The 24796-nt window shown below is 34.4% G+C and overlaps 1 protein-coding gene across 10 annotated transcripts in view; it reads left to right on the forward strand.

The window, feature by feature from the left end:
* The window catches only part of PIAS2 (protein inhibitor of activated STAT 2), a 69440-nt gene that overhangs the window by 5537 nt on the left and 39107 nt on the right, over positions 1 to 24796 (forward strand). For 3 of the 10 annotated variants that reach the window (XM_039842369.1, XM_039842420.1, XM_039842399.1), the window contains exon 2: positions 20993 to 21467. In XM_039842369.1, the coding sequence (XP_039698303.1) occupies positions 20993 to 21467 (475 nt within the window). Of the gene's footprint in view, positions 1 to 12404; positions 12495 to 18336; positions 18374 to 20992; positions 21468 to 24796 lie in introns of those variants that run through there. The other 7 variants (XM_039842405.1, XM_039842415.1, XM_039842361.1 and 4 more) reach the window with 5 other exon arrangements.

Here is a 24796-nt window from a genome sequence, read left to right on the forward strand (position 1 = left end):
CAGTTTTAAGAACGCAGGAGGAATCAGGTGGCTGTCAGGGCCCTCAGTGAGTCCTTGTTTAATATTAAATTTGCACCCTTGTTGTCTCAACATTGTTACTCCAGCTTGGGTGCCTGATTTTGTCTTTTGTATAAATTATCATAAATAATTTAGTTAGAATCAATCTTATAGAGTTCATTCAGGTTGCATATTGAATAATTTTAGTTCTAGCTGATGTAGCATGGAAGTCTGCTAGAGCATTTCCCTGATACCCAGGTTCTGTTTTTCTGTTATGAACTTCAGTTTTAACAATAATTTGGGGTCCATTTTTGATTTATGAGTTCCAGTAGAAGTGAGGAACCTTCTCTGTTTCTATAACATACTAAAATCATGGACCACCCCAGAGGCATATTTGCTATCAGTATAAATGTTTACTGATTTTCCTTTGAATAGCTGACAAGCCTGAGGGCATGTAGTTCTACTGGTTGAGCAGACTGAAAATGGGGAAGGGTTCCCCTTTCCAGTAGTTCATATTGACTCGTTACAGAACATCCTGCTTGATATTTCCCTTCTGCGTTCTTAGCATAGGATCCATCGACAAAGAGTATTAAATCTGAGCTTTCTAATGGTATGTATTGTAAGTCAGTGTGAGGGCTTAATAACCTTTACACCACGTCTACATAGTTATGGCGATCTGTGTCATTGTTAGGCAAGGATTGCAGGATTGAGCGATTTGCAGCTCGTAAGATGGAATTTAGAAGGTGAAAGGAGAAAGTTTTCATAAAGCGTTAGTCTTCTTGCTGAAAAATGTTGTCTGATCAGAGCTTAATAGCCTCAATAGTATGAGGTACTTGTAAGTCATATCTTAATACCCATTCAGCTGAAGCTTCTCAGTTTAGCTGCTGTGGCTACTGCTTCAAAGCAATTTGGGTATGCTCAGGCTATGGAGTCTAATTGTAAGTAATAGGTAAGTAATAGGCTATAGTAAGTAATAGGTCTGGTATTTCTCCATGCTCTTTTGTTAGAACTCCTTGTACCTGGTTATCACGCGTGTGGACAAATAAGGTGGAAAGTTTAGTATAATTTGGGAGTCTTAGGGCTAGAGTTTGTTGTGAGGCTGATTTTAGTTTGTAAAAGGTTTGCTCATGATTATCTTCCCAGGGTAAGGGCTCTGAAATTTAGTTCCTTGTAAGCTCATACAGGAGAGTTGTGATCAGAGAAAAATTTGGAACCCAAGATCTATAGTCCTCGGCAAATCTGGAGAAACTCCTTAATTGTAATTTAGTTGTAGGTCTAGGGACATTTTGGATAGTGTTTATTCTTTTAGGTGAGAGGGAAATGCCTTCTGCAGTCAAATCATGTCCTACGTAGTGAACCTTCTCTTTTGAGAATTGGAGTTTTCCCTTGGAGTCCTTATGGTCTTTACAAACTAATTGCTATTATCGATTTGATAAATTGAATATATTTTTGAATCCTCCCTTGTAGGGGATCACAGCAGTAAATCATCTACATATTAAATGAGTGTAAAGTTTTTAGGGAACTGTAAAGTTTGCCAAGTCTTGATATAAACCTGTGACAATTAGGATGGGGCTTCAACGTACCCTGTGGCATTACAGTCCACGTATAATGTTAGTTTCCCTAAGTGAAGGTAAATAAATATTGATTCTCCTTGTCAACTGGGATACTAAAGAAAGCAAAGATCCACCATTGCGAACCATTTTGAGTCTATAGGTACATTAGATAACAACGTATTTGATTTGGAACTACAGGGAACGGTGGTATCACAGTTATTAATTGCAGGCAGACCTTGGACAAATCTCCAACTCTGTCCATATGGTTTTTTAATGGGTAAGATTGGATGTCATAGGGACTAGTGATAAAAGTCTTTACTTAAGTCTTCTACAATTGGTAAGAGCCCTAGGGTAGCTTCTGGTTTTAGTGGATATTGAGGGGATTTAGGCAGGGGTTTAGAGTGACCTATTTGGATTTTTATGGGTTCAGAGCTCTTAATTTTGCCTTTGTGCATTGAAGAAGCCTGTAGGCACTCTGTCACTTCTGAGAGATCAGGGCTTTCTTACTTTCTCAATTTCATCAATTCCTGCTTGCAGAGGAACAGAGCAGCTCAGTTCAGGAGGGTGAGGGAATTCTAAGATCATTTCTCCTTCTGAGTTAAATTTTATTTTTTTACAAAAGTTTATTCTTACATGTACAACAGCCTCCAGAAGAACTTCATTCTAGCTCTAGGTGGCAAAAGATGTTATGGCAGGAAATTCAGATGTTAAAACAGGAATGGAATTAGGTATCACCATTGCCGCAGGCATAAGGAACTGCTCACTTTTTGCCAGATTTCTTAATTCCACCTGTGGTCAGGGGGCCCTTCGCTGTGGCCTTTACTTTTAACTCCCCGAGTTTCTTCTGCTCCTCTTTCAGATTCTTCATGAACACTTTATCTTCCTCATCCATCTCCTTGGCCTGCTTCTTGAGCTGTGTCAGGGACTTCTTGCCACCTTCGCCCTGAGTTAAATTTTATAGGACTCCTCAATTTTAGAAAACAAGTCTTGTCCTAACAGGTTGACTGGGCAGTGTCACATAGAAAATACGGTTTCCTGAAAATGGTTTAGACATAGGTACTGGTACCTTTGAATTTGGTTAGAAACCCCCACTACAGAAATATTCTGTTTCTAGGGATTTGCTACTTTATGAAAGTAGATAAAGTGGCTCTGGTATCCATCAATACTGTACAGGATTCTCTATTAATTTTTGTCTTAGTTTCCCTTTGCTCATTTAGAGGTATCATGGGGAGCAGTTTACTGAAGGATCCCTTGGAGCCCCATCAGTGATTATTATTATTTTGGTAATCAATTTTTTAAAGAACTTCCCCAGTGGAAAAACAGTTTGGATTAATCAGTGGAGGTCTATTCAACAGTGAGTTCAGTAGGAGGTTATTTCCTTTTCCAGTGCCCTGGTTGTTTACAAGAAAGGCAGGCATTTTGGGGCACAGTGTTCCTGAGTGGAGGACCCCTAGATTCTGGCTTGAAATGTGTACGTGGAGGTCCTCTCAACCCATGGACTGAGGGACCATACGTTTATTGGCTTCTTTAGTTTTATCTTCCTACAAGGTTTTTTCAAAATGAATTAACAGCTAGGGTTGTTAATTCAGCAAGAGGAGTGGTTTCCCTGCCCAACTTTTGTCTCTTTATTTATTTAGCTGGAACTGGAGTCTACTAATGAATAAGGAAATCAAGGCTTTTTTTTTTTTTTTTTTTTTGCCTCTTTAATAAAGTAAGCCCAGAATGTTTCACAGAAAGGGTTTCCAGTCTTGTTTTATAGTCTAAGATTGATTCATCTTTGTTTGCAAGATTGAATGATAACCAGTCATCCTTTTGCAGAAATACCTTATCTATACTAGAGGTCTTGGGCTATTTTTCTAGTATGTTTTAGGCCACCCCTGGCAGAGTGATTAGTTATGTGGGTCTTTAATACCACTCAGGATCTTCCCATGTAGCTTCAGCCATCCATATTCAGGTGTCACCAGGTCCTAATGTCATATGAATAAATTGGTAGAAACCTGAGAGTTCCAGATTGTAAGCTCCAATTAGAATTCTAAGTTCCTCATAAAATTTTTGAGGATTTTCTTTAGGATTTGAAAAAATCTTTGGTGATGGCCCTAAGTTCAGCCTTTGACCATGGAGAAAAGATGATTGCATTTGGTGTTACAAGCTCAGTGGAGGGCCTCACTTTAAAAGGCATTTGTTTAACCTCTTTAGCTCATCTTCAGAGTGAAAAGGCAGTTGAGTAAAGGGATTATTAGTAGTTTTAGAATATTTAGGGAGAGGAGAGTGAAGAGAAGGTACAGTCTGAACAGTCAGGTTTAAGTTAGTGTATATTTTTAGATTCACCATCAGCTTGTTGCTTAAATTTTTCATTAGCCTTTTGTAAAGAATCTTTTAAAGATGAAATTTTTGATTCATTTAGTTTCTTATAAGCTTTTGTATGCCAATACAAAAGATACATATTGTTTTGGGGAAATTCAGGATCTGTTTGGATGTGTGAGTGTGTGTGTTTTTCTGTTTTGTTTTTTTTTAGAAAAACTCACAAATGGATAAACTTATATAGGTTCCAGACTGTGGCCACTGTAATTTAAGATTATTTTTGATAAGATTAACCCATGGGTTCAGAAAAACACAGGTTCTGAGCTCATAATTTTTATATGTATAGTTAGCCGGGGGTCCCACATGGGGAAGTACCAGATTGTGCGGATTCAGAGAAACCCGTTTCTCCCTGTACCGCCCCTAGTACGTGAGGCCTTGTACTGACTGTATCCAGTCTGGTTTCCTTTAAGTCTGCCATCCACAGACCCAGTCATGAGAAAGAAATGCTCAAATTTGAAGAGCTCTTTAAAACCAAAACTGTGAAGCTCAGATTTAAGAGAGACTTACCTGCGACCTCCAGATGCAGCAGGAAAGCAATGAGTGCGGTGGACTCAGTGGGTACCTTCCCCTGGTTGCTTGTTGGGAGTCTCCTTTGGATTCTGCATCTGACACCAGAACTATTAAAAGGTGAACTGAGACATGTTAAAATTTTAGGAATTTATTTAAGCAAAACTGATCTGAATTGCAAAACCTGAGTGGTTAGAGGCACTCTGTTGATAGGAGCTGGGGAAAAACTTTTATAGAGAAAAGGTGAAAGCAAAGTATGGAAATTATTGACTGGCTGTAGCCTAAACCCTAGTTGGCTGTTTGTGATTGTTGTCTTTAGGTTTTGCTTTCATAACCTGGAGGTATTTACAGGCTTAGATTTTGGTTTACTTGCACTAGTGCTGTGGCATTAGAACTCCCCCAAATCTGGTGGGCTCCTCGTTTAATTAATTTATCAGTAGATACTGGTAAACCAGACACAGAAGATCTTTTATACCAAGAGGCTTAAGTAATTTTATAGCAGAAGATTTTTTGTCTAGAAGGGTTGAGTGTTTGGTTCCTTAGACCTAACAGGACTTGCCATCCTGGTAGCTTCAGGTGCTGTTGGGTTGCAGGGGGAGAAAGGGAAGTTCAAGGGGAAATTGAGGTTAGAGGTCCTCGTTCCTCCTACTCCCCAACTATCGGGCAAAGAAATAGTCTAATAGTTGTGATAGATGTGACAGAATCCACCATGTGATTCAAAGCTATTAATGGACACAACTAAAATTTCTAGGAGGACTTCACTTGAGGTCATGTCTATGAAAGCACATTCAGAGGTACAGTTGACTCTTGAACACAATGGGGCTAGGGGCAGTGACCCCTGCGCAGTTGGATATCCGCATATATCTTCTGACTTTTCAGTTGGCTCTTCATATACACGTATTCAACCAACTACGTCTTGAAACAGCATTTTCGATCCTTGGTTGGGAAACTGCAGTTGGGAATGTGAAAATACAGTTTTTAATCTGCAGTTGGTTGAATCCACAAATGTGAAACACACGGATTGAAAGGCCAATTGTATTTATTGAAAAAAAAAATTCGTGTATAAGTGGACCTGCACAGTTCAAACTTGTGTTATTCAAGGGTCATTTGTATTTAAATTAAAATGAAATAGATAATTCCTGATAGTTATTAAACAAAATATTTTTACCTGTAGTAGATAGTTTGCATTTATTTGCTCCTTCATTAGGTCTGCACCGTCCCTCTGGTAAACACAAGTATCTTTTCTGACAAAGCCGACATTTTTCTAAGTATAGCATTCTCCAGATGTTTCTCTTTTCTCAGCATTTTTGCCTTTGTTTTCTGGATTGGATCTTAGCTAGTCTTTTCATATTTTTTAGTTGAGATATTCACATACCATAACATTTAGCCTTTTAAAATGTTCAATTCAGTGCTTTTGATCAGTTCACAAAGTTGTGCAGCCATCACCACCATATAACTTCAGAACATTTTCATCATCCCCAAAGAAACCGTATACTCATTAGCAGTCACTCTCTATACTCTCTTACCCCCAGCCCTTAGCATTCACTAATCTATTTCCTGTCTATAGATTTGCCTGTTTTGGACATTTCACAGAAATATACATGTGGCTTTTTGTGTTTGGCTTCTTTCATTTAACATAGCCTTTTCAAGGTTCATTCATGTAGTAGCGTGTATCACTACTTTATTCCTTTTTATGGCTGAATAATATTCCATTGTATGGAATGTACCACATTTTGTTTATCCATTCATGAATTTACATACATTAGGTTGTTAGACGAGTAGGGATATTCATCTACAAGTAAGTTTTGTGTGGACATATATTTTCAATTCTCTTGAATGTTTACCTTAGAGTGGAATTCCTGGGTCATGTGGCAACTCTATGTTTAAGTTTTTGAGGAACTATTATACTGTTTTCCAAAACTGCTAAACCATTTTACATTCTCAGCAGCAATGTATAAGGGTCCTAATTTCTCTACTTCCTCTCTCATGGGTGTGAAGTAGTATCTCATTGGGGTTTTGATTTGTATTTCCATGATGACTAATGATGTGGAGCATCTTTTCATGTGCTTATTGGCTATTTGTATATCTGTTTTGGAGATATGTCATTTCAGAACTTTTGCCTATTTTTTAATTGGGTTGTTTTTTAAGTTTACATTCTTTATGTAGTCTAGATACAAGTTCTTCATCAGATGTTATTGCAGATATTTTCTTCCTTTTTGTGGACTGTCTTTTCACTTTCTCGATAGTGTACTTTGAAGCATAAAAGTTTTTAATTTTGATAAAGTTTACCTACTTTTTTGTTGTTTGTGCTTTTGATGTCAAATCTAAGAAACCATTGTCTAGTCAGTGTCATAAAGTTTTATGCCTCTTCATCTAAGAGTTTATAGTTTTAGCTTTTACATTTAGGTCATTTGCTCCATTTTGAGTTAATTTTTGTTTATGGTGTGGGATAAGGATTCAGCTTCTTTTGCATGTAGATATTCAGTTTTCCTAGCACTATTTTTTAAAAGACAATTCTTTCCCCATTGAGTTGTCTTGACAAATAGTGTTTTTATTCAGATAAGTAAAACTGTTAACGTGGAATCATTTGTTATCATAGTTTAAACTGTTTTCTATGAATGTTCATTTTGAACCCCCTTAGTAATGTGGCCTTTTTCCTAGACTTTTTGGGAAAATGGTTTGAAACAAATAAGTTTCTTTTGCCTTTGAAGAGAACAATGTAAACTTAACAAAAACACTCAGAGCTGTCCATTTGCCTATTCATATAGGTCAGTAAAAGCAGATCTTGACTATGTCACAAAATGTATATTTTTTTGACATTAGCATGGATATTGAATTTACGACATTGAAAAAGTTATTTTAATTTTTCCCTAATATGGAAAATGGATTTAGTAACATTTTTCATCCTCCTATTTCCATTCCTCATCTTTTTTTTTTTTCCAAATGAAAGCAATACTTTTGTAGACAGTGCAGAAAAATTCCAAAAGAAAAGTCCTTTCCCACTAAGTCCCACTCCTGATGTAACTGCCTTAAACTGTTATTTAAAAAAAAAATTTAGGTTACTTTCAAAACTCAAAAATACCACATATATATATTTATTTTTCTTTCAGCCTTAAACAGTATTTGTTGCTTGACTTTCTAGTAGTTAAGAAATTTAGGTCAATATGTTTTCCCACTTTGTTTCTAATTCTGTTATATTTTTGTTCCTATTCTGCTGTTGATTATTTTTAACTTTTTGTAATAGGTAAATTTCTGTTTCTTGATATATCAGTTTTAGACATTATTTCTTCAGTTCCCCGTCTTTCCCAGAAGAATTTAACACCCATTCATTTCCCTTTGTTTCTCCTACCTCCACACTTCCTCTCCTTCTAGCCTTTATTTTCTGTTACATTGTTAAGATTTATAACATTTATATTATAGTTTATAAGTCTTCTAAACTTTTCTGTGCTTGTACAGGAGATTCTAAAAATTGAGTATTAGTACCCAGGCTTTGTAATATGTATGCTGATCTATGTGTTAGTCACAGTAGAACCAAGTAGTGTCCAACTAGAGAGGAACTTATGTCATTAAACCTATGCTCCTTAAAGGAGAAATACAACTAAGTCCTGCTTTGAGTGAGGAGAGCTCATGGATATGATTTTTTAAATTTCATATTTCAATGTGTTCTCATGTTGTAACTATTCAGTTTTTTTTGAAGATAGGCTTTCTGGAGCTCTCAGTCTTCCTATTCTAATTTGGGCAACTTGCTTTCTTGGTGCGCTTATATACCTGTCGTCTGGGATTACTTTCCATTGCACTCCTGTGTTAGGTCTTGTTATTTGGAGCCCGTGTCTTTTTTTTTTTTTTCCAATATTTTTTACCGGAATATAATCATAAGTAGTTGTTTTAGCAAGGATAGCAAGGTGATAAACTTTCTAATTTCTTGAATGTTTGAAAATGGCTTGCCTTTGTTTCTGATTGAAAATTTAGATATAGAATTTTATGTTGGTAATACATTTTTTTCTTTCTGAACTTCGAAAGTTTTGCTCTAGGAATTTAAAACACCCAGTATTGCTAGTAGAGGTCCATTGCAAATCTGATGGTTATGTTGTTGTAGTAACCTTGTTTACAGTCTCTATAGCGATCTCTTTATCTTTGGTATTGTGAAATGTGTTGTAGGCCTTTTTCATTTATTGGTGAGTACTTTTTCAGTTCTAAGACTTCATTGGGGGCATTATCTTCTATTTCTTTGATAATTTCTTTCCTTTCTTTACTGTTTTCTTGACAGGTGAATATTGGAGCTCCTAGATTGATATTTTATTTGTTTACACTCTGGAAGAGTTTCTTGATTTTGTCTTTGAACTGTAGAACTTATTTCAGTAATTACGTTTTTAATTTATAAGAGCTTTAGCCTCTTTTTGTTCTCCCTCCTTCCCTCCTTCCTTTCCTCCCTTTCTTATCATGCATATTGTATGTAGTCGTAGTTTCTTCATTCCCTTCCACTGGCAGAATAATAAGAGTTCCAGTTGATCCACGTCCTTTCTTGTCCACCCTTTCAATTTTAGACATTTTGGTGGTTGTTGAGTGCTTTTAATTTGCATTTCCCTATTCCCCTAATTAATAATGATATTAAACCCCTTTTAATATACCTATTGGCCATTTAAATATCCTTCGTGATGTGGCTTGCCAAGATTTTTACACATTTTTTATTGGGCCACCTGTCTTTTTCATACGTACTTGTAGGAGTTCATTACATATCCCCGATACCAAGCTCTTACAGGTAATATTTTCAAATATCTTCTTGTTTCCCCAGCTATTCAGAGTTCTGCTTGATTTCTCAACCTATCCGTTGCTTGTCTTCCATTAGCAAATATCTTCAGGGGAAAGGGGCATCCAATGTTCTAGGCTTCCCTTCTCTCCACAATCTTTGTCTTTCAGGTCTTTGCTACCTTTGTAGTGCCTCATGCCTTCAAATAGATTTTTCTTTTTAATATTATGTTCAGGTTTTAAGTTTTTACTGGGAGGGTTGGTTTGAAACAGTCTAGTCAATCATTGGGGGACATGGAAGCAGGCCAAGTTCTCCTGCCTAGTAGTTCTTCAAAGAACTTCTTGGCTGTTTGCTTCTCTATATAATTTCGGAATTATCTTTTTAAGTTACATAGACACACACATACACACCCTCCCACCCCCTCTTTTGGGATTTTGATGGGAAATGCATTGAATCTGTAAACCAGTTTGGAGAGATTGAACATTTTTGTTAAGTTTTCTTGACCGTGAACATCGTAATTCCATTTACTTAGGTCTTTTACAGTGTCTCTCAAAGTTTTAGAATTTTCTTCAACTAAACTATTGCAAATATTTTGTTAGATTTATTTCTAGGTACCTTATTTTTGTATCAAATCATAAATGACCTCTTTTTTATAATTATATTTTCTACCCTGCTGGTGTATATAAGTAAGATTTGACTTTGTGTAACAACCTTGCTATACTCCTAATTGTGATAAATTATCTATAAATTCTTTTGGATTTTCTGTGTAGACAGACCAATCTGTAAATAATGACCTCTTTGTGTCCTCTTTTCCAATTCTTATGCTTTTTTTTCTTTCTTTTCTTGTCTTAATGTGCTGGCTAGGATCTCCAGTACAATGTTGAATAGAAGCGGTGATGGGGGCATCCTGATCTTGTTCCTGATTTTAAAGGAAATACTTTCAAAGTTTCACAGTTAAGTATGATGCTTGCTGTAGGTTTATTGTAGATAATCTTTTCAGGTTAAGGATGTTTCTGTTACTAGTTTGCTAATTTAAAAAAAAAAAAGGATGTTGAATTTTATCAGAAACCTTTTTTGCATCTTTTGAGAGGATCGTAGTTTTTATTCCGTGAACTCCTGTTAATGTTTTCCTTCTGTAACCTGTTAACATAATGAAATACACTGATTGATATTCTGATATTTAAATCAACCTTTTTTTCCAAATATAAAGTCAACCCTGATCTGTCTCCTTTTTTTTTTTCATTATTGGATTCAGTTTGAAGCTAGTTAATTCACAATTTTTGCCTCTAATGAGTAATATTGACCTGTCATTTAAAAGGTATATACTTTTTCTCTTCTGGAAGAGTTGATATGAGATTAGAATGCTGCGTTTCTTAAGTGTTTGGATCTCCCTTGTAAAATTGTTACTGGTTTTTTTTCTTTGTGGGACACTTCTTAACTACTGATTGAATTGCTTTGGTTATAGGATTGTTCGTATCTTCAATTTTCAAACCAATTTTTGGTAGATTATACTTTAATAAAAAGTTGTCCATTTTATCCATGTTCTCGAATTTATAGCATTAATTCGTTAATCTCTAATTTTGTAGTATTTGTAGGTAATGTCCCTTTTATCTTTTTTTTTTTTAAGCCATTTTTGATCAGTTTTAAAAGCTAAAAGTTTGGCAATTTTTTAAAGACTTCAAAGAATCAAGTTTTTGTCTTTTTTTTGCTCTTTAATGTATCCTTCCCCCATTTCACTAATTTCTGCTCATTTCCCTCCTTTTACTTCTTTTGGGTTTATTTCTATTCTTCTAATTTCTTAAGTTAGCTGCTTTGCTTATTAATTTTTATCATTTTAATATAGGCATTTAAGACCATGAATTTCTGTGTATACTTTTACTGCATCACACAAGTTTTGATGTGTAGTATTTTCACTTGTGGCTATTTTTCTATTTTCCACTGTGAATTCTTTATCAGTCATTGAAAGTTTTATTTCCAAACATATGGGAGTTCCTTTAGTTATTCATTTGTATTGTGTTTAGGCAGCATGGTCTATATGGTATCAATCCTTTGGTATCTATTGAGAGTATGTTGTCATTTTTTTAAATAAATATTGTTTGTACTTGAAGAGAATGTATTTTCCAGTTGTTGGTGCAAAGATTTATATATGTCCAGTAAACAGGCTTGTTAATTCTGCTGTTCAAATCATATATCTTTATGTTTTTAGAGAAAGAATGTTAATCTTTTATTAGAATGGTTGGTTTTTTCCCTGTAGTTCTGTCGTTTTTTTAAATATATTTTTAAATTGTTACTAGTATATGAAAGTTTAAATTTGTTATATTTTTTCATTGAATTAAAACTATTATTACTCTGTGTAGTGATTTCTTTATATCTAGGAATATTTTTTGTATTACATACTGCCGTTTGATATTTCCATACCTATACTGTTTTATTTTGGTCAGCTAATTTTGGCCGTTTTAAAAAATTCACCCTCCCTCTACATATTAGTTTTGCCTCTCGTGAATATCATGTTATCGAACTTAAGAAAATTAATTGGCTCTGATAGTTTTGGTCTTCGCAATTTTAAATTAAACTTTTTATTGAGATAATTGTCAATTTACTCACAGTTTTAAGAAATAGTAGAGAGATAGCCCATGTATCTTTTACCCAGTTTCCCCCAGTGGTAACATCTTGCAAAACTGTAGTACCCTATCACAACCAGGATATTGTCATTGACACAATCAAGATACAGACCTTTTCCATCACCACAAGGACTCCTTACTTATATTATCATTTTTATAGCCAACATCCACTTCTTTCTCTCTCCTTAATCTCTGGGACCCAGTCATATGTTTTTCATTTTTATGATTTTGCTTTTTTCAAGAATGTTGTGTGAGTGGAATCATACAGTATGTCACATTTTGTTTTTCTTTTTTTTTCCCACTCAGCATAATTCTCTGGAAATTTATCCATGTTATTATATGCATCAATAGCTCATCCCTTTGTATTGCTGAGTAGTATTCCATAGTATGGATTTGTTTAACCATTTACCTGTTTAAGGCATCTGGGTTGTTTACAGTTTTTGGCTGTTACAAATAAAAATGCTTTAAAGATTTGTGCATAGTTTTTTTTTGTGTACTTAAGTTTTCATTTCTCTGGGATAAATGCCCAGGAGTGTACTTACTGGGTTGTATGGTTATTGTATATATAGTTTTTAAGAACTTGCCAAACTGTTTTCCAGAGTGGCTGTGCCATTTTACGTTCCTACCAGCAATGTATGGAGTGATCCAGTTTCTCTGCATCCTCGCCAGCATTTGGTGTTATTACTGTTTTTCATTTTAGCCATTCTGGTATGTATCTAGTGATATCTCAGTAAGATTTTAATTTGCATTTCCCTAGTGGCTAATGATACTGAGGATATTTTTATCCCCACTGATGAAATGTCTCTTCATGTCTTTTGTCCTTTTTCTAATTGGATTTTTTTCTGTTGAGTTTTGAGAATTCTAGATATATTCTAGATAACTAGTCATTTGTTGGATATATGCTTTGTAAATAAATATTTTCTCCAAGACTGTTGATTGTCTTTTCATCCTTTTAACAGGGTCTTGCAGAGCACAGGTTTTTAATATTGATGAAGTCCAATGTATCATTTTTCCTTTTGTGGATCTTGCTTTGAGCAGTCAAGTCTAAGAGCTCTTTGCCTTGCCCTAGATCCTAAAGATTTCCTCCTATGTTATTTCCTAAAAGTTTTATCATTTGTTCTAATACTTAAGTCTGTGATCCATTTGGAGTTTATTCTTGTATAAAATGTGAAACTTAGGTAGAAGCTCATTTTTTTTGTCTATGGGTGTGCAGTTGCTCCAGCACTATTTGTTGAAAGGCTGTCTTTCCTCCATTGAGTTACTTTTGCACCTTTGTCAAAAACTGTTTGGGCATATTTGTGTAGGTCTATTTCTGGGTTCTTTGTTTGTGTAGGTCTATTTCTGGGTCGACCTATGTGTCTCTTGCTCTGCTGATAGCACAGCGTGTTGGTTACTGAGCTAAATTGTGAAATGTGATATACTGATTCTTCTCTATTCTTTTTCAAAATTGTTTTTGCTTTTCTAGTTCCTTTGCCTTTCCATATAAACTTTAGAATAATATTATATCTGTTAAAAGTCTTGGTGGGATTTGAGTAGGAATTGTGTCAAATCTGTGTATATGTTTTGGGAAAATTGATGTTAGCTTTGTTGAATCTTCAAATCCATGAAGAATCCATTTATTTAGATCTTCTTAGACTTCCATTAGTGTTTTATAGTTTTCACCATACAAGTAGATGTTTCGTTATGTCTTAAAACATAGAGATTTTTATTTTCTTTGGAGCGATTATAAATAGTATTATGTTTTTTAACTTGTTTCCACATGTTCTTAGTATATAAAGATATGATTGGTATTGTGTATTGGTCTTGTATCCCGCTGCCTTGTTAAATTGTTATTCTAGGAGTTGTTTTGTTGATTCGCTGGAATCTGCAAATACAGGGAGCTTCCCCGCCTCCTCTCAAGTATATGCCTTTTATTTCCTTTTCTTGTCTTCTCACACAAGCTAGAACTTCCAACACTATACTGATTGAGAATGGTGAGAGTAGACATCTTTGCCTCATTTACAGTTTTAGAGGCAAGGATTCAGTCTTTCACCATTAAGTATGTTAGCTCTAGATTTTTTTATAGGGACTCTCTATTAAGTTGAGGAAGTTCTCTATTTTTCTTCTTCTGAGAATTTTTATCAAGAGTGGGTGTTGAATTTGTCAGATGCCTTTTCTGCATTGATTGATATGATCATGCAGTTTTTCTTTTTTAGCTCTTAGTAAGGTGTACTACATTGATTTCAAATATTGAACCAGCCTTCATCCTTGGAATAAACCACACTTGGTCATGGCAAATAGCTTTTTTTAAAAGATTGCTGAATTCTATTTGCTAATATTTTAAGTATTTTAGCATTTATATTCATGAGGGAAATTGATTGTAGTTTTGTTTTTTGTACTGTCTTTGTTTGGATTTGGTATCAGTAATACTAGCTTTATAAAATGAATTTGGAAATATTCTCTTATTTTTTGGAAGAAATCGTATAGAATTGGTGTTAATTCTTTAAATTTTGGGTAGAATTCTGTAAAATGTTCTGGGCCTGCTCATTTCTTTTTGGAGAGTTTTAAAAATTATGAATTAAATTTTCTGAGTAGTTAGATATTAAATTTTTCTCTTTCATATTTGGTAAGTTTTGGTGGTTTATATTTTTCAAGAAATTGGTCATTTTCATCCACGTTGCCAAACTCGTGTGTGTAGAGTTGCTCTTAGTATTCCTGTGTTCTTTTTTATGTCTGCGGTTTCTGTAGCAATATCCTCAATCTCAGTCTTTTAATTGGAGAGTTTATTTCATTTTTATTTGTTGGAAAATTTTATTTGTTGTAAATATGTATTTGCATTTATTTTTACCCCTTCATTTTGTGCTGTCGTACTTTTTCTGTGTTTGTCTCTTCATTTTCTTGCCAGTTTTGGGGTAGATTTTTTTTTTCCCTTTTCTCATTCTCATGTTTTCCCCATTTACTAGTTGTGAAATTATATACTTTTTCAATTAAAACTCTTGAGGTTTTCATGAATTTTTTGGTTTTAATACATGCATGTAAGTCTAAAATTACTCTTTTCCTTTCTCACCTATAGAATACTGTATGTAAAGTGTTCACCACTCTACCAATTTATTGCATGTCATTGTTGCCCAGCATTTTTGTTCTATATTTTCTTGCCTCACAAATTTGATAGTTTTATACAGTAAATGTTTGTTTTGGCTGATGACCTCCCTCTTCAAGTTTATTATTTTCATTGCTCATCATTCTACTGTCTTAATACTCATTCCTCTTTATTACTCTGTTCAGCAGTTGATGGGCTTTTTACTTTCCCTTCAATGTGTGAGGTATGCTTTCCTTCTCAGGACTTTTGCTCCTGTTATGTTCTGTGCTTTGGAATGCCTTTCTTTCAGGATCCATTCGGTGCTTTCTTACTCTTTCAGTTACTCAAGTTTCCTTCTCAGTGAGACTTTCCCTCTTTCAAATTGCAGATTTTTTACCTCTTCACTACCTGTTTCCTTTTCCTCCTTTATTTTTGTTCATTGTATTCACCACCACCTGCCATGTTATGTATTTTATTTATTTAGTAACATATATTCCTTAATCCTTTTTATTTCTTGTCTTTCTGGCTCATAGCCATTCTGACAGGTATGAGGTGATATATATAAGTTTTGATTTGCATTAGTGATGTTGGCCATCTTTTCATGTACTCGTTGGCCATCTTTATGACATCTTTGGAAAATACCTATTCATATCTTCTGCCTATTTTTTTAATTGCTTGTTTACTTTGGGTTGTTGAGTTCTTTATTTTGGATATTAACCCCTTGTCAGATATACAATCTGAAAATATTTTCTCCCATTCAGTAAGTTACCTTTTCGTTTTGTTGCTGGTTTCTTTTGCCATGCAGAAGCTTTTTAGTTTAATGTAGTCCCACTTGTTTGTTGTTGTTGCTGCTGCTTTTGATGTCAGGTTCAAAAAATCTTTGCCAAGACCTATGTTATATGGAGCTTGTTAATGCCTGTGTTTTCTTCTAGGGATTTTATGGTTTCAGGTCTTATGTTCAAGTCTTCTATCCATTTTTAGTTAATTTCTGTGTATGGTGTAAGATAATCATCCAGTTTCATTATTTTGCATGTGGCTGTCTAGTTTCCCAGTATCATTTATTGAAGAGACTATTCTTTCTCCATTGTATATTCTTGGCTCCTTTGTCATAAATTAATTGACCATATATGTATGGGTTTATTTCTGGGTTCTCTATTCCTTTCCATTGATCTTCATGTCTTTTTTATGCCAATAGCTTACTGTTTTGATTACTGTAGCTTTGTAATATAGTTTGAAATCAGGGAGCATGATGCCTCTAGCTTTGTTCTTCTTAAGATTGCTTATGATTTTAAAGGAAATGATTTTAAAGGAAATCTCATACATTGTATAATTTTATTCATAAATATATCAGTATGTGACTATAAGAATAGAGATCATCCTGACCACATAATATACTAAGTTTGTGTTAAACCATTTTTATTTTCCTAGATTAAACTATATTTGGGTACATCGAGGAATTTTATGTCTTTACTCACAGGAAACATTGATGTGTTACAAAAAGGCTCCTATGATCCACATTGGGAAATACTAGGCCCCCGGTTTCATCCGTCTTTTGCTTAAGATTTTCATTGGATGAATGGACTCCTTGCTGACATTTGAAAAATAATGATTTGCATATTTTAAAAATTTTGTGTTTTGTGTTCAACAGATTTTTCCATGTTTGTCTTCTAACATGTATTTGACTGACTTTTAGTCTCTTGACAGTTTAAGGAACAGAATTACATCTTTTTCTTTTTGAAGGCTTAATAAAATTTATTCATTAAGCTGTCTTGTCTGGGTAGATGCATTTGAAAGTGTAGAGGGGTAAAGATAATCTCTTGGTCTTGAATCAGATTGAGTAATTTATATTTTTCTAGGAAATAACTTTTGTCGGTATCTTTAATTAGAACGTTTTTGGTTTAAAGAAATTTCCTTAATATTTGTGGTCTTTATATTCCTTTTCTCATTCTCAAGACTGTTTTCATTCCCTTTTTGGAGCCTGCCTTTATAGACTTTTCTGCTTTTTGCTTTCTAATTCATGTGTTCTTTTATTTTTAAGTTCTTCACTCTATTTGAGGATATGTGTTTATTTTGTTGTTACAGTCAGCCTTCCAGATCCATGAGTTTCACACCTGTGGATTTTGGTATATGTCAGGGGTGTGGTTCCTGGAACCAGTCATTCTCAGATACCAAGGGACCACTTTACTTTTTTGCTTACAAACTTATTTTTAATCTTGTTTATAATAATGGAAGCATTTAGGGTGATGTTCTCTCAAACTTTGGTTTTATAGATTTCGAAGGGTAGTAAATATTCTCTGTTGTTTCTTTTCATAGTTGACTTTCAATTTTGATTTCTTTAGCCAAGGAGTTATTTTATCAATGTGTTGTAAGGAAGAGACTCACATAAGGTGTATCAAGTAAAAGAGGATTTAATTATAGTGAATATGTAATTTCACAGGAATGGAGGGCCAGGAACTGGGGCTTTCTATGACCTATTAAATGAGTAGTAGTTAGGAATTAGAGAATCTTTCTAAATTGTCACAGTTTCTCTTATGGCATCAGCTTGGTCACTCCTTTTGATAGCATATTTGATGATTTTTCTTTATTCATTTCTGCTTATAAAGGAAGATGTAGATTGTTTTAATGTAATTGGGATAGGCAATATTAATAATGTGATTTATCAGTTTTCTTCAGCAGCTTCTCTTTCTACTTCATATGATACATGATAGCAGATGGAGGATCTACAAAGTTTGTGTTAGACCTTCCCCAAATTCCGGGCTGTGTTTGGAAATTTCTCTCTCATGTTTAAGAGTTGAAGAGTAGTCTCAAATATTTTACTCATTAGCGATCACATATAACTATCATATTTACTTATTTGATAAGTCGTTTTATAAATGTAGTTAGTACCTTCAACTTGCCTTCACTGCTATATATAATGTTCCAATTACATAATGTCCCAGCTTTAAAATTTTTTGTAAGTTGGTGTTACTTAAATTTGATAAAGAAACAAGGTTTATTTAAATTCCTAGTCTTAATTGATATTAGCTTTTCTTTTGAAATCCAGATCGTGTATCTTTTTAAAAAATCAGTCATGACAGCCTATTTCTCTGTAGTTCATAGAATTTCCTTAAAGTCAGCAAGCGTTTATTGAGAAATTCCTCTGTGTAGAGCATACAGCAATCATATTAGAGGGCAGATTTGGGTAGGCAGCAGGATGGACTGGATAAAATCTACTTAAAAAACTATACTAAAGATAGGTGTTAGTGGAGAGCAATAGCTGAAATCCATTCTTTGTATAGTATTCATAGCTGGCTCACCTTACCTGGTGACAGCTGAAACTTCATTGAAGATGGAGTCAAAAAAAAATAAGCATCACTTTAAGAAGAATGGGATCCACCAAGGTTTGCCAGGAAAAACTGTCATAGAATTTGACTTAATAAGCTCCTTAGGGAATAGGGAATATCCTAAATGCTAAATAAAGGTTAGTTTTTGTTGTTGTTTGTTTTTAAACAGATATTGATGACCAGAAGGATGAAGTGACTTTCCCAAGGTCCTGAGTTTTGATGCTAAGACTTGACCTACATACAACTCCTTATTGCTGTTGTGAAGTTTTCCACAGGACACCATTGACACTCTAAGCCATCATCTTTGGCAGGACTTGCCATCATCTTCAGAAGTGCCTAGCAGTACTTTATCTTGGCAGCATTTTTGCAATGCAAAGACTGTCTGTCCTGTCTGCTGTTGTTTCCTTTGTCCTTTCTTCAAACCAGAGGATTTCTTTTTTGCTCAGAATCTTGTTATCTCACATTTATAGTTCTAAGCCCTTATCTCTTCCCTTTTGTTTGGATATTTACAATAGCTGATGAAGCCATTTTTATTAGCATTCTTTGCCAGATGAAGTTACCATTGGAAATAAGTGAATTGAGACCTCCTAGGAATTCCATTTTGAGAGCCAAGCTTATGATGACTTGGTGTTCTCTTGCCTCCTTTCTGTAAAACAGGTTTCGTTAAAGAATATCTGAAAATACCTGGAAGAAGGGAAGCAAAGTAATGTATTCCTTTTCTTTAGAAAGAATCACAAATACCTTGTTTATGTATGCCTTTTTTTGGTTGGTGTTCGTGTTCTCCATGATTTAATGTTGCTTAGATTATTATAATATAAGCAAACTTCAGTTGAAGTATTTACTAGGATTGGGGGCTTCGGGGAAGATGCATTGCTTTTCTTGCTTGGGAAGACACTTAGTCCTGAAAGCTACATAGTCCTTTTTATGCATGAAACCTTGAGTAAACTGTAATGGGCTTGTTATGAGTTTGGCCAAGAATTTTGTTTTCCATCTTTATTTTTATTTTTTTTATCTTTGTGGTCCATAGCATAAGGGTAAGATAAAAAAGATCTCCATCTTAATATATGGAGGAAATGAAGAGAGTTAAAGTATGACCATGGCATTGTGATACATCTTGCTATGAGAGTGTTGTTTAGAGCTCCACTGTGGTAGTTTACTAGCCATATGTGGTTCTTACGCACGTGAAATGTGATTAGTTCAAATCAAGAAGTGCTCTAAGTGTAAAATGCACACTGGATAGTGAAAACTTAGTATGGAAAAAAATCTCATTGACACTTTAAAAAAATTGTTGATTTTTAAATTATAAAAGTTGTTTACATGTTGAAATAATACTTTCGACATAGTGGGTTAAATAAAGCATATTATCAAGATTAATTTGTTTGAATGTGGCTACTAGAAGATTTAGAATTATGTATATGATTCTTATTTCTATTGGACAGCGCTGATCGAGAGTATAAAAAATGGTGGCTAAGGCTACAACTTTTAATACTGCACAACTCTGACTTGTACAGTATGAAATATGGATGCATATAGTGTATGTAGTAGAATTATGATATAGCTTGTATATGCAGCTGTATTTGTCATATTTAAAATTGTTTTCAGTTTAGAAAACTAGTAAGTATTATTCTTGACAACTATTTATAAGCCAAAAAGAGTTTTAACAATGGCTTCTAGGCTATCAATGAGACTTAAAAGTGCAGAACGGAGGAATTATGTTTGATGAATCATTGCCAGCTATAGGTACTGCCCTTGCATACCTACCAGGTTGAGAAGGAATCCCAGGTAGCTGTGGAATGTGCGGCACTGAGGAGGTAGATTGAGGGAAGTTTCTTCAGGTTGCTTTCTGAAAGGGTATGTTTTTGAAAGGACATTTGGTAAGCTCTAGGTCACACTCTGACTGGACAGTACGCATGTGAACAAATCTGACCCAAGTGTGGGTTACCTCCAAGTTCAGAATTGACTGAAAAATCGTTAAGGTGGATTTCTGAATCAGCAAGTGGTTAAAAGTATATGTTAGGGTTTGTTGAATAAATAGATGGTGGGATTTGAAGCAGGAATTGCTTGTTACCTTCATTTTACACCTAAGAACAAGTCAGTAGAGAGTGGCTTAGAAGGAACCTTGTCCTTTGAGATTTGTGACCACTTGTTTCCTTGCTTTTGAAAGGTCATTTTCTCATTGGATACTCACCCGGAAACTTCAGTCATTTTAGAAATTTGACAGCTAAAGAAGATATATGAATTTTTAGCTTTAATTTTTAAAAATATTTTTGTATATTTTCTGTTTCTTAATATTTGAGTTGAGGTGAAAAATTCATTGAATTTTGGATCATAAGTCTCTTGATTTTGTAGATTTACTACTTAGCCTCAGAAGTTATGCATATAGTATTGTAAAAAATGTAATTCTTTGGGTGATTCATTCATGATAATACTGTAACAAACAATATGTATTGGTAGTACTTAGTTTTGAAAAGATATTTTCATTGGTTATAAATTTCATGGTCAAAAGCAGATATGGGTTTTCACTTGAGCAATCAGATAATGGGGTGTTAATAGAAACCAGTAGACTACCAAAAAAAAAGAGTACAACAAAACATAATTAACACCATAACTTGATTGTAATTTGGTAGGGTTTGGGGTAGCAGCATAAACAGGAATGATTCTAACAACTGGCATGTGCCAGTAACCAGTGGAAATGCTGGTTACTGGCACATGCCAGTTGATAGAATGTGGGAAAAATCAGATTTTATAGTATATTTTAAATAGGGCTTTTATATTCTTAAGGGTGACTATTTGCTTATGTCTTTTTTTTTTTCCTTTTGTTTTAGAATATGGTTTCTAGTTTTAGGGTTTCTGAACTACAAGTGTTACTAGGCTTTGCTGGGCGGAATAAAAGTGGACGCAAGCATGACCTCCTGATGAGGGCGTTGCATTTATTGAAGAGCGGCTGCAGCCCTGCGGTTCAGATTAAAATCCGAGAGTTGTATAGACGCCGATACCCACGGACTCTTGAAGGACTTTCTGATTTATCCACAATCAAATCATCGGTTTTCAATTTGGATGGTAGCTCATCACCTGTAGAACCTGACTTGACCGTGGCTGGGATCCACGCGTTGCCTTCCACTTCAGTTACACCTCACTCACCGTCCTCTCCTGTTGGTTCTGTGTTGCTTCAAGATACTAAGCCCACATTTGAGATGCAGCAGCCATCTCCTCCCATTCCTCCTGTCCATCCTGATGTGCAGTTAAAAAACTTGCCCTTTTATGACGTTCTTGATGTTCTCATCAAGCCTACGAGTTTAGGTAAGTGTTAGAGAAATCCATTTATTGGCAACCATGACTAAAACCTAATATAACTGTTGATTCATCATTCATGTTCTTATGGCTTAGAACTCAAATTTCTTCTGTGCATATGGGAACACAAATCATCTTGCTTGTGATTCTGTGTTTTGATACTTTTGATATTTTTACAAAGACTTAGTTTCTGTTTACTATACCTTTTAAAGTACTTTCCTAAGAAATGAACCTATTTTTCTTAAATTTTTTTTGATGTGGCACAGGGAGTTTGACACATGTTTTTTAGCTTTTTAACACCACCCATCAGCTGTTCAGAGGTAGGGTTGAATGTCTGGAGAGAAGACTAGACCTGAGAGATGTAACAGTGTGTTTCTCTGCTTGTGATGCACCAAGGAGTGAACTCTGTGAGGCTTCCTGCTTTTCTTTCCTCCTTTCCAGCTTTGTTCAGAAATAGGAATAGAAATTTTCCTTCTTTTCTATATTCCTCATAGAGTTTCTCTTTCATTAACTTCAATAAAGTTAAAGAAAAGTAGTAGGCTTTTTATAAGTTTACTAAAATAAAACTTCTGTATCTCATTTGGCTTAGATAAAAAAATGCCAAAGGTATTTTGTGTAGAAGAGTGGCTTAGAAAAATCTACCGTTTGCTCATAGTTAGAAGGTAAAAAATATATATAACCTCGGGGCTTATAAAATAACTTTTTACCCCTAAGCTGAAAAGCTATTCATTTATTTGTTTTTCAGAAGTCCTGCCTATCATTGTTTTTATGAACATTTCCTTATTTTGCCTTGTTATCCCTAAAGAGAAAAAGAAAAATTTCTTAATGTATACAGTCTTAGTATGTCTGATCGATAAAACACTGATCTTAAGAAATGCTATTTTAGACTTCGAGGTAGAAAGTTAAAAAATCAGTATAGTACCATATAGTCTGCCATATAAAAGTAGAAAAATATAATAATTTCCAGTAATGACCTTTAACTGAAAATTTTTAGTGTCATGATGTCAAAGGCAGTATAATATGACATTCAGAAGTTCCCTTAAGTTTTGATTTGGTTTTATGACATTGAAAATATTTCTAAAAATAAAAATTCTGGGAAAATTTGTTTATTTGAAACACTACCATGCAGACAACTGTTTACATTTGGGAACTAAGAATTCAAAATCCTCAGGAGTCAAAAAGAGATACCAAATCCATATTGCAGAGCACATATTCTTCAGAACTGCAAGCCAATCTGTATAGTCTTGATTTTATATACAATTGACTAGATAATTTCTAAGCCATCAATATATTGTTGAATAGGAATTAATTGACAGCATGGGAGAGACTGAAAGAGCCGTGCTAGAAAAAACACAAGAGATCAAAAATGTTATTCCAAAATCTCTTAGGATAGTGAGACCAATAATCATTCAGTATTGAGGGAATCACAGTTACAGCATGGCACATGTATTGATGCTAAAAAAAAAAAAAAAGAAAACAAACCCCAAAAAACAACCATGGTGAATATATTGTTTAAGAAGATAACATTATTATATAGTTTGCAGGTTGGAATTATTTATATTTAGAATGGTTAAAATAAAAATATTTTAGCATTTAAAATGACAGAATATCATTCAGAAAACAGGAGTGTACACAGTACTTAAGGAGGTTTCCTGTAGCTAAGGTTATACTGTAACAAACGGATAATCCCCCAATCTAAAAACTAACCCAAATCTCTGTCCTCTTCACTTAAGTAGCTATTTGGATTTGCTCTCACCTGCAGTCTTTCTCATCTTTTTGATTTTTTTCTTAAGAATTTATTTTGAAGATAAAATCCTTTTTGAATTATATTTCTATTTTAAAAATTTGTCTACATTCAGTCTGTGCATAAGAATATATATAAAATATTGTTGTAAAGAACATTAATGAAATGAACACCTGTGATTCTTTTCAAATTCCAAAGTAATTTATGCTAGTAACTGAAAATTCAAACATAGAAATATAACAGGGAAAGTCTCTCATAATCATATATTATCAGCTAGTCCTATCAATAGTTACCTGTTTCTCTTTTTATGTTCTGCCATCTCTTTTGGCTTGTCTCTGTGCTAACATATTTGGGATCTTAGCTGAGAAGGTATAAAGACCGGGGATGACTTAATGGCTAGAAGCTGGGATCATCTGGAGGCATCTTCATTCAACATATCTGGTGGCTATGCTACCTATTGGCTTGGACTCAGCATGGCTGTTAGCTAGAATACCAACATATGGCTTTTTCATGTGGTCTAGTTTGGTCTTCTTTATAGCATGAAAGCTAGGTTCTGAGAGTGAGTGTCCCCAGAGAGCAAGAAAGAAGTGCATGGTGCTTTTACGATCTAGCCTTGCAGGTTGTATAGCGTCACTTATACCATATGCTACTGATTGAAGCAGTCACAAAGAGCTATTCAGGTTCAAAGGGAGGATGATACAGACCCCACTACTTAATTAGAAGAGTATCAAGAGTACATTATAAGAAGGGCATGATGGGAGATGTTGCAGCCATTTTTGTAAAATAGAATCTACATTATGAAGAATTGTTGAAAAAGGAAGGAGTTTAAACGAATTCATATCTGATTCATGTCCTTCCCTGAGCCATGGTCTTTTTCCTTTTCATTTGCTGCTGTTAACATAAAAAGCATTCATTGGATCTATGTAGAATTGGTTTTCTGGTCCTGTGTTAGAGAAACTAATGGGGAGAAACACCACAAAACCTGCATGCTTCTACTTTATATCCTGCCATTCTTTTTCCTCATCTGAATTAAAATGAAAGTCTAGCTAATAGACTTACCTTATGGTGAGTTTAGTGAGCTTTTGGCTACTGTTCTGTCATAAAATTGTCCTACCTAAAAACTATCAGTAAATATTAATACATATTAGATTTTATTACCATATGCACTATTTTTTGTTTCTGTAAGTTCTTGGAATTTAGTTATGGCACATAGTGATGAGACAGATCTGTTTTTCCATAGAAATGGTATGATTATTTGGGATTATATTTTGGACTGAAAATTTGTCAGCAAATAATTGATAAAGCAAAACTTTTAGAAAAATAAAAGATACAGCAAAGATATCTATGATGATATAAACTATTAACATTAAGCTGCAAGTTCTGTAAATTGTACATAAATGGTAGCATACATTGACTATGGAAGCATTGTAGTTTCAAGAAAGTTCATGGTTTATGGGTGCTTTTCTGAGTAGGTTGACCCCAGTCAGAGAGGACCTCAAATACTGGCATTTGTGCTGGTGAATTCACTGAAGATCTTACACACAGCTTTGCAGGTGTAGGTACCTGACATTTTGGGTGCACCGAAAGTGGATCT

This window comes from Pteropus medius, unplaced genomic scaffold, assembly GCF_902729225.1.
Source record: "Pteropus medius unplaced genomic scaffold, Ma_sr-lr_union100, whole genome shotgun sequence".
NCBI lineage: Eukaryota > Metazoa > Chordata > Mammalia > Chiroptera > Pteropodidae > Pteropus > Pteropus medius.